The sequence below is a fragment of the Pelophylax lessonae genome (genome assembly GCF_965119305.1).
Source record: "Pelophylax lessonae genome assembly, chromosome: 8".
NCBI lineage: Eukaryota > Metazoa > Chordata > Amphibia > Anura > Ranidae > Pelophylax > Pelophylax lessonae.
In genome coordinates, this window is record NC_138775.1 from 221348681 (window position 1) to 221362785 (window position 14105).

At 43.9% G+C, this 14105-nt stretch overlaps 1 protein-coding gene and 1 long non-coding RNA gene across 2 annotated transcripts in view; one reads left to right on the forward strand and one right to left on the reverse strand.

Annotated features, from left to right (window-relative positions):
* Positions 1-10071, forward strand: part of KIAA1614 — a 76323-nt gene extending 66252 nt beyond the window's left edge. The window contains exons 8-10 of the mRNA XM_082265439.1: positions 5519-5625; positions 7760-7923; positions 9869-10071. Of these exons, the coding sequence (XP_082121565.1) occupies positions 5519-5625; positions 7760-7923; positions 9869-10062 (465 nt within the window). The 3' untranslated portion in view covers positions 10063-10071. The remainder of the gene's footprint in view (positions 1-5518; positions 5626-7759; positions 7924-9868) is intronic.
* The window catches only part of LOC309561494, a 103659-nt gene that overhangs the window by 49717 nt on the left and 39837 nt on the right, over positions 1-14105 (reverse strand). The gene's annotated exons all lie outside the window — the stretch shown is intronic.

Here is a 14105-nt window from a genome sequence, read left to right on the forward strand (position 1 = left end):
CTCCTTCTCCCTCAGTTTTTCTCCATCACTCAGCTAATGTGACCCCAATGCTGATGGAGAGGGGGGTCAAACAAGGATGTTATGCAGGCAACTGACATCCTCCCTATCAACTGATGATGACATTGGTCGCTAGAACGCCAGCAGCTAGAAGGTCGTAATGGTGCGCAATGAACCTGTGGCTTTATATAACTAAATGTCAGCCTTCATCCCCATGTAAGTTTGTATACAATTTTTGGGCAATTTTTAGGCATTTTGCCAAGGCACCCTGGTTGAAAAAGGCTGGAATAGACCCTGCTTAGCCAGTAAGTGATCACTGTGGTAGGGGGAAGACTGGGGAAATTCTTCTTTCTGCCTTTGACACATTAAGGTGAAATAATTTATCCAAGATGCTCCTCTCAGACCTCCTAAACTGGCCATAGATGGACCTTTTTTTTTGGTTAGCCAGCAGGCTGAATGGGAAAAAAGGTTCCACCACAAGCAAGGTAGATGGTGAAATCCACCCGCTGAGACATTGTACACTGATCAGTGGCTTTATAGTGTGACCCGTTCAATAGAAGTCAATCTAATGACTGATGTCTGTTGAATGAAGATGACCACACATGGATCAAGATTCGGTTGGTCCTCTGGCTGAATTTTGATCCATCTATGGCCAGCTTTAGAGTGAGCCTATGCACATGTTCTTGACTACAGCTCAGGCTCCGTTCACATATGCTGTGGCTGCAGTTCACAGCATGGGGTCCGGTGCGTCCCAGTTCACTGATTCAGGTGCAAATCAGGTCCAAATTTTTGCCTGAATTTGCACCTGAATCGGAACCAAAGACACACGGGACCCTTTTTAAATGCGGAATGTGGCCGCCCCGGAGCTGTGAACCAGTTCCACTGAGAGTCGGTCACCCTCTCTTGTCAAGCGAATTGGATATGGGGAAAGCCGCATCCAATTTGCATATGTGTGAACCCAGCCTTTAGAAATCTTTTTAATTGTATATATTTTCCATGCACAGGTACATGTCTATCATTTATATTATTATTGTATATTGTGACCTGTCTGGAATGTATTCTGTAAGACTTGCAAAGCTACTGAGAGTTCTTGAACTTTCTGTGTTATTTTGTATATTTGTGACAGCGATGTGTTTTTCAGTATCTGTACGCATAAATATTTTAAGGTTTTTAGTATTTACAACATAAAGGGTTTACCGGGTGACACTAGCAAATCGAGTTCAGCAATCTGTAAATGACTGGGTGCTTAGCAGGAAATCTAACTCATTACGTATGCCAATTATAGCATATTTCTCAGAATCTTCTAGTAATTATCATCCTGCTGAGAGCACCATCTATATCACCCCTGACATTCCCCAGGGACTCGGCGCAGCAGAAGAGCCCTGTGGGCATCAGCCTGGCAGTCTAGCAATGCTCTGTGCAGTATGTGCCGGCTCAGGGAAAAGGGAAAGATAACAAAGCCTGCAGGGCTTTATTTCATCAGAGGAAGAGCCCTGACAGCACAAGAACTCCACAAGTCTAATTGCCTCTACAGTGCATTGGATTATATATACTTCCTACCTAATTGTAATTACCTGGTGGAAACACACAAAACTATCTGCTGCTTCAGCTTACTTCACTCTTAGGGCCTCCTAAGACCTTGTGGTCAGTTGGGTTTTGGTATCGCGTGCACAACCAAAAAAATGGACCTGCTGGATCTTTTTTATCCCAGCATTTGTTAGCACTTATAATACTTGTGCATTTGGGGGGCCATTCCTATTGCATGGCAATGCACCACGCAAAGTGCAATGTGTTGCAGTAAAATGCATGTTGAAATTGGCCATTAGAAACTCTTGTATATAAAAAAAAAAAAAAAAAAAAAAAGTAAAACTTCGGCAAACCCTCTAAGACTTCGTTAAAATCAGTGCAAACTGTGCTCTGCAGGCTGGGCATCCCATGAATTTCAATAGGCTGCCCTACCCACAGAAACGCATGTAAAGAAGTCCCTTTTTCAAATTGTGCCGCACAGAATGGCATGGTGTTACGGCACCATGCAGTTTTGCGTGTGTAAAATGCGGGCGTTTTGCCAATGTGTGGGAATACCATTAGGAATAAGGGCCAATTCACACTAGGAATTGCACACAAATGGGCTTGCGTTCCTGTGTGATTTCAGTGCAGTGCGTTTTCAGCCCATTCCTTTGAATGCATGCACTGCTTTATAAAACACACTGCCAATGGATCACATGTTACTTCTGTATAGAATGCAGGTTTCCATCATCACATTCTGGTGTGAACGGCCCTCAATGGTACCCCCGCACATCTGATATAGAGTAGCGTGTTTTGCCTGTGGGTCGGGAACATGCGAGCATTCGAGACCCGCACAAGTGTGAACCTGGGCTAAGCCTGTATATGGATATGTGGTGGCTTTTTCTTCTCAGCCAATCATAGCTGAGCAGATCTGAATCAGGGGAAAAAAATATTTTGCTCCCATGAACCAATAGACTCTTTCCTTCTTGTGCAAGTCTTGATGATGGAGGTGGATGCAGCATTACTCCCTCTGACAACCAATGACTATTAATCAGGCTGGGTGCAGATCACACATCATTCTGAGTGTCTGCCTTGCTTTTAAATTTTCCAATGCAGACAAAATGCATTGAGAAAAAGTAGTCCATTGTGTTCTATAAACAGATATGTATACAGCGCTATATAAAATCAAATAAAGTGACAATGTGCATCATATAAATCAATAAACTCATTTACAGTGCAATATATATTCCTCTTAGGTGCAATATATAATGTCCATAAAGTGCATTCAAAGTAAAGTGCATAAGAGTCCACTAAAATATAAATATAACCGTGGTTTAAAATTCAATAAAGTGCTTGATAGATGTTTCCATATAAAAGTGCAAGTGACACCACCACCGTTTAGCCACCAGATGGCCTCTCACCTCACTGAAGCATTAAACCAGCATTGAATCCTCAATATGACCACTTCCTGAATCGATCTCTCACCATCCCAAGGACATGATATTCAAATAAAGATAATGAGGCATCTAATTGTACACTGCTATTATCCTTTAATTGATTCACATTCAAAGTAGGATTGCACTCACATGAATTAGCACAATGGGCTTGTGCGGACCGTACACGCCAAAAACAGTAGCTGTCTGGAGCCGTGCTGGTGAGTCGCCGCTCGTCCGTCCAGGTCTCTGTCCCCTATACGCGTGGCGTCTTATGCTTTCGCATCACGACTTCCTCAGTAGTTCCTCAGTTTGTGATGCAAAAGCATAAGATGCCACGCGTATAGGGGACGGAGACCTGGACGGAAGAGCGGCGACTCACCAGCACGGCTCCAGACAGCTACTGTTTTTGGCGTGTACGGTCCGCACAAGCCCATTGTGCTGATTCATGTGAGTGCAATTCTACTTTGAATGTGAATCAATTAAAGGATAATAGCAGTGTACACTTAGATGCCTCATTATCTTTATTCACATATCATGTCCATGGGATGGTGAGAGATCGATTCAGGAAGTGGCATTTTTTATTGAGGATTCAATGCTGGTTTAATGCTTCAGTGAGGTGAGAGGTCATCTGGTGGCTAAACGGTGGTGGTGTCACTTGCACTTTTACATGGAAACATCTATCAAGCACTTTATTGAATTTTAAGCCACGGTTATATTTATATTTTAGTGGACTCTTATGCATTTTACTTTGAATGCACTTTATGGACATTATATATTGCACCTAAGAGGAATATATATTGCACTGTAAGTGAGTTTATTGATTTATATGATGCACATTGTCACTTTATTTGATTTTATATAGCGCTGTATACATATCTGTTAATAGTTCATTTCTCCCATTAGTGAAGGAGGTTTTATATAGCTGCTGTATTTTCTTTGTGTCCCAAATTATTGGGTCTTAACACTATACCACTTTATATTTAATTGCGCTGATTTACCTTTTTGCACAACATTGTGTTCTATAGTACACATTCCCACTGCGAAGCAGTGCACTGGAAAAAACTGTTGGCACTACTGTATATGAATCCTGTATTATATTAATAATAACAATATAATAACTGCATGTAATAGTGGTATAGGCCCATCTGTATCCATCATTTCCCATATGAACATGCCATCATCTAGACCGCATTAAAGCTGGACACCAGGCCAATGTAAAAGGCATGAATCATGGCAGCCCTGTAGTCACTGATACATCATTAAGGCCAGAAGCGCCTTTTGTGGGGTTTTTTTTGTTTGTTTGTTTTTTTTCAGGATGCATTTTCTATTTAAATCAATTTATGGATGGGTGTTGACATGCGATTTTATGTGTTTCCATTGATTTCAATTGGAAATGCGTCTGAATTTAAAAGCACCTGCCCAAAAGGTGGATTTCCAGAATAACGGGAATTTCCTGTGAATTGTAAGCAGCACAAGTAGCTGAATTGGTCATGTTATTAGCCTTTCCGTCCACTGTACAGCTGATAGATAAATAACGGAGTGACAGAGGAGCTCATCCATGTGCTGTTTATCCTTTCACTATCCAATCACAGACTAGAGGATGGACAAGACCTGTAAGTGTTACTTTAGGCCTGGGTCACACCAGTGGGACTTGTCATGCGACTTGACAGTTCAAAGTTGCATGGCAAGTTGCACCCCATTTGCAGCAATGGAACTGTTCATATCGCTGAGATTCAAATCACAGTGACTTTGAAAAAGGTTCCTGCACTATTTTTGTGCGATTTCAGTGTGACTTGCATTGACTCCTGTTAAATTAGGTTGCACAGATGTCAGCAGACCGCTCCTAAAATCGCACTGAAAGTCAGATTTGAAGTTGCGTGACTTAAAAACCATGCTGGGGTGAACCTGGGCTATCTGCAATAAAGAAAAACAGGTCTTCTGCTCTACCAAAGGACCCTGTGATGTGTGGCAGAGCTATGTATATCTCAGTACTGGATGAACAGAAATTGAAATCCTTTGGGAGGTAAAACCGTTCCCATATTTATAGTCTCTTGGAGTATTTAGCTGTTTACCTGGAGTTTAGCTTTAAATATATGTGAGCAATCATTAAAATGTGACTAGACATTTGCTGGTACACAGCATGCACACTGTGCTTTGTCGACCCCTATCTTGGTCCTGCAGAGTTTCCCAGCATTCACATCCTCCTAGTTAGTGCTAAATGGTCACATGCAACCTAGTGTAAGGAGTTTTGCCATACAGGGGGTGTTGGGGGGGGGGGGGGCTTTAGAGCTGACATCTGTCCATGAAAGGTATGCATGCACATGTCGTAGGGGTTTTTAATGTTTGCTTTACTAATCTAGTGTCATTGGTCTATAGCAATTCTCTCACTATCGGAGTTTGACTTTTATTACACAGTATGGATCAACTGCTTTTTTTTTTTAAATGCTGTTTAGATGCCAAGTAGTGCTAATGATAGAACAACAATACACTGTATGTTGGTATTGGGTGGAGAAGAATGTAAATAATGGTATTGTATTGTAGAACAATGATAACATGCTGGTCTTCTAATTTACCACCAGATGTCGCCATTTCACCTCCCAAGAAAAGCCTCCTCTGTACAGAACCTGCTGGGGAAATGTGACCGCTCTGCTGTTTACATTACAGGAGATCTCCACACCGCCCCAAGGTATGAGGGCCACACATGACACTAAAGGGGAATCTGACAATGTTACACAATGTATGGCTATAAATACTGGGAACTGGATGACATGTCTCAGATAAACTTCACAGTCATATAATACTACTGAAATGTAAATGACAAACTTGAAATGTTGTCCATTCATTACAATAGAGAACTCAATATTTTATTTAATGTAGGAGGGATAGGCAGGGCAGCCATCAGAAATGTTGGGGCCCCTTACACAGCTGTAGGCCTGGGCCCCCAGGCCTGACCACCAAGTTACATCCTCCTCTTCTGCCCAGGCCTGTGAATGCATATAATTGAATGCTAGGATGCCAGGCGGCCCTAGCAACCAATAATTTAGACAGTGGCAGCCAGTGGGAGGCTGGGAGTCAGGAGCCAGTGCAGCGTTGCCAGTGTAGGGGAGGAAAGGAAAAAAGGGGAGGTGTCAACTTGGAGTCCGGGCATCCCTCAGGACTGAGCCCCTCGGGACGCCCGGGCCCCCTACATTTGTATGGGCTGTACCCCCCTGATGGTGGCCCTGGGGATAGGCAAGCAGCAGAAAGGAGTCCTGTTCTGTCTTATCAAGGAGGACAACAATGGATTATATACCCAACCCATCCAATCACTCATTTCTGTAATAAGTGGCTAACCTTGACTACGTGGCCATTACCCAACTACTACAGGGGCCACTCAAAAATAAAGAAATATATTGCATCCCACCAATTCTTAGATGTGGGGGCTGCATTTGTTTTCTTTTTTCATGTTTGTTTTTTACCCAGTGATCTTTTCATTAACACACTTTGTGTTCTGGGTGGCTACACGCCCTCACTCCATTTGTATCTATGGAAGGAACCTTGTTTGCCACCCAGAATGGACATCACACATGCCAGCAGGGTTGGGACAAGGGGTGGGCAGAAGGGACGGCTGCCCTGGGTGCAGTGTGTATTGTAGGGATGGGGGCACTGTAAGTTCTTTCTACTAATTTGTCTGACAGAGTAGTGACAACGACATCACTACTTCTGTCAGCCTAGCACTGGAAGCGACAAGGAGAGAGCTGGGAGGAGGTGCAGGCTGTGCTCTCTCTCCCCCTTCTCCCTAAAAGCTTGCACATAATGAAGGGGGGGGCACAATTTGGCATCTTTGCCCTGGGCACTGGATGATCTTATCCCGGCACTGCATGCCAGCCTTTGATCTCTATTACATGGGAGCTGATGGGATAAACAGATCACAATAGTTTTTTCTTCCAATTTTTTTCATATGAGTGATGAAGGACACTGCATTTCTGTCAAGATTAACAGGTATTTTCTGTACTTTTTCTGTACTTGCTAAATTGTTCTTAGCATGAAAAATGCAGCCACCATGTATAAGGACTGGTAAGCTGCAATATACTCGGTTTTTGTTTTTGGGTTTAGTTATGCTTTAAGAATTACTTACTGAGGCCTAGATGCCCATAGGCACTGTCAGATACACTAGCCCTTCTGGTCATTGCCCGAATCACCAAGGCGCCAGTCCAGGCCTGCTTTATACTTACCTTTACTGAGGGTTAATGCTTCAAATCATTCTCTGCAAGCTTTAAACTGAATCACAGATCAGATGGGTTATTGCCCTAATAAAACTTCAGGATCCAGGTCAATGGACCCTTGCTTTTGATTATTATTAAACTGTTGTATCGGCACATATTCTGCCTACCAGTCTTTTGTGTTCTATGTACTTTGTTGTACCAGAAACTGTCCTGCCTACTATGTCTTGCAAGTTGGCAATTACACGCACTAGGGCTGGCCATAGACGAGTCAAAAACCTGAACATTTTGTTGATTGGAAAAACGAAAATGGTGCATACTATTGTGCCATCATTTGTTTCATTTTTCTAAAAAAAAGATCCAGCATGTTGAATCAGGCACTTTTGATTGCGGCATGAAAATCGGGTGCCGCAGCTGACACACGAATTATGCAAAAACAGACCTGACGATTGACAAGAATTTCCGGTCAATTTTTGCCTCGTCTATGCCCTGCTTAAGAAGAGGCGGTGGCTGCATATACAAGAACCAGGCTAAGGACATTTACTAGCTATTGTTCCAAAAGGCAGACTAGCACTATGCCTGGATCATGCATCATTAATGTGCTATCTCTTTGCTCAGGCGTGCCCTCAGTGTGGAGGATATCGGATCTCCTGGAAAAGCACGTGTGTTAGGGAAAGTGGCAGAAGTTTACCCAGATGGTACGCGCCTTTTAGAATTGCAGCGCCCTGAAAGTGGCACGTTCGGCTTCAGGATTTCAGCTGGTAATGGAAGGCCTGATTCAGGTGAGTGAAAGCTAAGAGGTCATCTCGTCACCATTAAGGGGAACTGTCAAGATATAAATGTGGGAACTGCCGTTTCTGGCTCCTTTTTTAAATTCCTGGCTGTCATCCTTCCTTGATTTACCACTTAGCCATTGGCCTCCCCCAATCGGAACTCCTGACCTACTTCTGAGATAGGGACTCCCTAAAGTGGTAAATTAAAGTGAAGTGACAGGTGGGTATGCAGGGTTCATTGTTTGTGCTATTATCCTAGTTTATTATTATTATACAGGATTTATATAGCGCCAACAGTTTGCGTAGCGCTTTACAATGTGATTAGTGCAGGGGCATAAATATTGTAGCTAGGGGCCACCTGGATATCCTCCAGACTCTAGGCTTCTGCCTAGCTTGCCTAGTGAATGATCTGGCTCTACTTTAAAAGTACGTAAACTCAAACATTTTACATCTTTTATTTATTTATAACCTCTTTTTTCTGCCAGGATGACCAGGTATTTGCTTTTTTGTATTTTTTTTTTGGTATTTGCAGGTTCTTTAAAATGCAGCGGTCCTCAACCTTTTTGGCTGCCAATTTTCCTTGGGGGGCGGGGGTGTTACTGCGTCAGTCCTCCCCCCTTCATGGCACAGGGCCCCCCTTTTATATCAGTATCCACATTCCCCCTTCAAATCACAGGCCCCCCTTTACATCACAATGGCAGTTTATAGTGCAATGCACAATACAGTGTAATGTAAAGGGGCACTGTAATGTAAATAGGACTGCACTTTACTGTGTGCAATGTAGTGTGGACTGCATGATGATTACAGTGCCCCTTTACAGTGCAGTTCCTTTTATATCACAGTGCCCCTTGCAGTCATGGCCCCCCCTTCCTTCTCTTACCTTCATTGTCCCCCTTTAATCCTGCTTCCCCTCAGTTCTACCTTTGGCAGGGTGTCCTCTTCTTGGTCTCCTACCCCGCAGTTAAAGTCATCCAATCAGCAGGGCAGGGGGCTGCAGATCTGGATAGAGGGTGGGAGCTGCCCAACTTATTATGAGAACAAGAGGATGATTACCCGCTGGTAATATAAAAAGGCTCCCGCACTCCGTCTAAAGCTACAGCTCCTCCTGCACCCTGCCCTGCTGATAGGATGACATCGGCGGTGGGGCGGCAGAGGACACGGACTGTGGTCACCACTCACTTCCTCTTGCTGTGTGGCCCAGCTACTAACCGGTCATGTACCAGTACCAGTCCGTGGCCCAGGAATTGGGGTTCTCTACTTTAAAGGGATAAAAAACATGGGGAAATGTGTGTATACTGCAGAGATTTACTGTATATGTTTTTTTTTTTTGTGCCCTGACATACACTTTAAAGCTGAACTCAGGGCAAAAACAATATGGGGGCATTAGCTAGGTATCAATAAATGTTTCCCACTTGTCACTGCTACCATGTTTCTGAAAACTGATTAATGCACCCCATGACAGTGGTGTAAATGCTGAACTTCTGCCGCTGAAGCTAACAGTTGGGACTGGAGCACAGCAATCACGGTCACTTGCACTGCAGCTCCTCCATTCAGAAAACGTTTTGTATACTTTTCAAAAAATGTAAGGCATTCTGTGACTGGATAAGGGGCACATGAATAAATGTCATAGAATGCTGTGCTCCAGTCCCAACTGTCAGTTTAGTGCCTTCATCACTGTCAGTGGGTGCATGAATCTTAACAGTTTTTAGGAATAAAATAAACACAGGAGGACACATATCATTAGAGATAAGTTTATGGTACCTAGCTGATGCCCAGATATGGTTTTTGCCAGGAGTTCATGCTCTGTTCATGGTTTTTGCCTACGGCAACAACCTCAAACAATTTTTAAATATAAAGACTTTGTAGTACTCTGAAGAAAAAATAGGATAACCCTACATGAACACTGAGCTGCCAGTGTGTCCATTTCATGTGACCCATTTTTGTTCTTTTGCAGGTATATATGTACAGGAAATGAGTGACGCTGACACGGCCAAGCTTTACTCAGGTCTTCTACGTGTCGGAGATGAGGTCCTGGAGGTGAACGGTACAAAAGTGTCAATTCTTGGACAGACTCGCCTCAATGAGCTCATGAACCGGGAACCTGTCTTATCATTACGTGTATTGCACCAGAGACGGACCAAGTGTTGAGTGCACAGAAAAAGGGACATTTATGAGTAATTGCATCCACGTTCATATGGTTAGCTGTTTATTTGTGCTGAAAAAAATAAAAATCCTCTTGCTGTGATGGAGATGATCCTCTACTGAGGTCACCGTTTCCATTACGTAGGGAAAGGTTGCAGTATTAGGAAGGGACAGTATTGAGCTTATTGATATATTTTTTTATAAGGCCTCCTTTGTTTACCAAACTGTTTTGCACTGTCTTTTGACATCACGTTTTGTTTAACCTACAACACTGGTGTGACACTCCGAAGAAAAGCCTATCCCGTACGGCTCTCCGCACAAATAATCCTCAGCATGACTATGGAGCTCTCATGCCAAGCAGTATTAAACTGAATGAAATGGACTTTGTTTATTGCCCTGGGTGGGGCTTGACCCAGTTGCACAGTCCTTGTCTATATATGTGTATTTATGAGTCCTATGCGCCTCACTGCCTGATTTTAATATATTAAAATTTCTATATACAATGTGTTTTATATCCACGTCATGTCTTTTTAATATTATGGTTTAGGGTATTCATGTTGGAGGTGGAACTGTTAAAGTGGACATAGGATCAGATATATATTTTTAATGTTAGGTGCACTAAGGCCCCATGCACACTAGGCCTTTATCACCAGTGCATGAGGCTCTGGCGTTTAGGTTGATTGCCGAGCCCTGCTGCCAGCATGTAAAAGTCTATGTGAGGCTGACAGCTGCTGTGGCTGGAGGATGCACCTAATGCTACCAGTACTTAGGGCAATATGCGCCCAAGGATGAACGTAAGAAGTCTGCATTCTGGGCATTCATTGCTGGGTGCATACTGCTCTAAACAATAGTATCACTAGGTGCACTGTCCAGCCACAGCAGCTATCAGCCTCCCATAGACTTTTACAAGTAAATTCTGGCAGAGGGGCTAGCTGGTGCATCTGTGCCTTCCACTTGCACCTGAACATCGTGCAGGACCTCATGCACAGGGGCTAAAAACCCAATGTGCATGGGACCTTAGAGTACTCTCTGTGGCAATTTCTTCATTAGCCTACTCCTCCAGGACAGAACCATCTTTTTTGCGGTATCCCCCAAGGTCAGCATCTACTGAAGGGACTGAAATGCTGGCCCTAAGATGAGATAATTATGTACTGTAAGTGTTGGTGCCTGTGCAGGTCTTGGCTGTGCTCACACATCTGACATAAAAGCTGCTTCTGCAACCTCTCATCTTGTGGCTTGCTACAATGTCCTATCCTGATCACTGGAGGAGAAAGACTGTGGCTAAGATTAGGCAAAGTAAGTTGGATAGAGATGAAGTGCTGCTTTTCAATGATTAAAGGTAGAGCTAATGGAAACAGATGATACTTTTACTGTATATTGCATCAAATTAGAATTGTATTCATGCAGAATTGTACAGTTACAGGAAGGTCCACTTTAATAACTTGGCCAAAGAGCAACATTATGCCTAGGACCTTCAAAGTGACACCTTATATCATCAATCCTTGGGTTACATTTTAGTTGGCTAAGCCCTGGTTTACACAGGTGCGGTTTTGAAATCGTACTACTTAAGCACAATTTCAAAGATACAGATCAGTGCGGTTTGCACTGACAATGTCATTGCGGCTTTAGACTTCATTTAACAGAAGCCTATGCAAGTAACCATAAAATCAGAAAAAAGTCATGCAGGAACCTTTTTCATAGCCGGTTCCATTGCTGACAATGGGATGTGTTTTGGAATTGTCAAATCGCATGACAAATTGCACCGTTGTGAACGAGGGCTCATCCTAGAAAGTTAAATAACCATACCGTTCCTTGTGACTCTTGGCATTTCTTTTCATTATTAGGTAGACATACCTGCTGTAGTGATTATAATATTGTTACCATCATTTAGATAGGACACTGGTGCTGATTCCCAAAAGACTAGAGAAAAAACTGAGCATTTATCCATAGAAACCAACCAAGTTTTATCTTTCAAATGAGGCAAATGATCTGATTGCCACCTGAAGGCAATCCATCCATTTTGCACAATATCCTCACTGTCCTCAGTTTTATAGGCGTGTAACGTATCTGGACAGGGTTATGCAAGGATACTTGCCTCTCATAAACCTCTTTGTGTTTTATTCTGCTGTCAGAATTCAAATTAATACAGTCAAAGAGATTCACTGTCTGGTTATAAGTTCAAGTACCTCCATAGAGATAGGCGGTCTGTGTGATGGAAGTTGGAAATATAGACTGCTAGAAGAGGTTGTGGCAGGTCACAGTGATAAAATGGGCTGATATGAGTGAATTTTTAACTTGGTACTTTTGTCTGTAGAAACTGAGCTAAACAAACTTCATCATGTGCCATGTGCAAAGGTCAGTATCCCCCTCTCTTATTTGTTTTGTACTGACCTTTCCTACTAGTAGTCTGTAGAGTAAAACAGGAGATAAGCGGGGAGTTGCATGTTTGGAGGGGTGGTGGTGGTCGTAGAAAGTAATGGTAAAATACAGCTTGGAAATTACTTGGAATCAATGATAATTAGGCTGCCAATGGCCCACAGATCAGTAGTCATTTGCCACTGGGAAAGAGGAGAAGTTCAACAGTGCACAAAGAATCAACACTGGGGAAGTATAACCAATTACTGAACTGTTAAAGCTATCTGGTACACATAAAAGGCAGGTTGCAGTCAGTCTGATTGCCTTATCTCTATCTGAGTCCAATATAACTAATTACATTTCTGATACTCCAAGACCCCTGTGGGCTGCTACTGCAAAACAGCTTTTCTGTCTCCAAGAGACAACAAGCAGCCTATACTAGGCAACACAAGGAATACCTGACCTGAACATTGACACGACTCAACAACTGGAGCTCCCAGAACATCAAAGTATTTTATATTAAAGAAATTTTAAGCAGTGATGGCTACCTTAAGCCCTTACCCTAAATAACTTATAGCTATGATGACAGGCACCTGTTCCATCTGAAAATGGCCAGATTCAGTGATGATTTATTGGTAATGTGCTAAAAGACAGCGAACACATTTTTGGGGTCAGGGGAGGAGTAACATGCAGTTACTCTCCAGCATCTGCATGAGCGCCTAAAAGGAAACTCTAGTTTCTCTTTCGTTTATTGACGGACACAGCTCCTGTCATTCTTGAGCATTGGGTTATACTGCCCCTACAGGAGTAGGACACTAGGCAGAAAAAACTTCTGGCTACACCCATGGGCAGTCCCAGGGGGTATACTCCCTCTCCCTGCTATAGTCTCTGTTTTTTTTCTGCCTAGTCAAGAGTAAGGACCTAGTTCCTTGCCGGGATCTTTGGTCCTGGCAACATTTTTTAGATAGAAAAATGTTTCCTCCCGGATTTTTCCTGTGAGATCAACTGCCAGACTGGGCGACGGGCTGGATAATCTAGATCCAGTAGTCACCCCAGTCTGGCCAGCGAGCATGCGCAGGCCTCAGCTCCGTGCTAGGTCGGCCGAGACATAGCCCCACTGGACGGGGCTGGCCCTACTAGTTAAACGTCGCATGCGACCTGGCCTCGTCCTGAGTCGCAGCGTTCCTCCTGGTCGTTAGCCCCCCATTTCGATGGAGAGGGGGATCTCTCTGGAGCAGTGCCCACCTTATACTGGTATGGTGAGTAGCTGTCCCCCCTCTGCCCCTGGAGGGTTTTGGGGTGAACGTGGGCCCCTCCTTGGGACGGTCAGACCCATGGGTTCTCCTCCTTCCTGCAGGCACTCCCCCTCCTGTTTTTGCCAAGTCCCTCAGCCTGCCTTCCTCCTCTCCACATACACTGGGGCTGTTTGGGTGGTCTGGTCACTGGCCTGGGATAGAGGCTGTGCGCTAACTGGCGATGGGGGCGGGGGGGGGGGTGCACCGCCGGGCACTGGATGGTCCACTGTGCGGGGGGGTTGTACCTGGTGGGGCTCCTGCCAGGGACCCCCCGTGCTGTCAGAAGAACCTGGAGATCACAATATGAACTCTGCAGGAGTTTGGCTGGATTCTGAATTTTCCGAAGTCTGCCCTGGTTCCGTCCACAAAGCTGGACTATTTGGGCCTGGCCCTGGACTT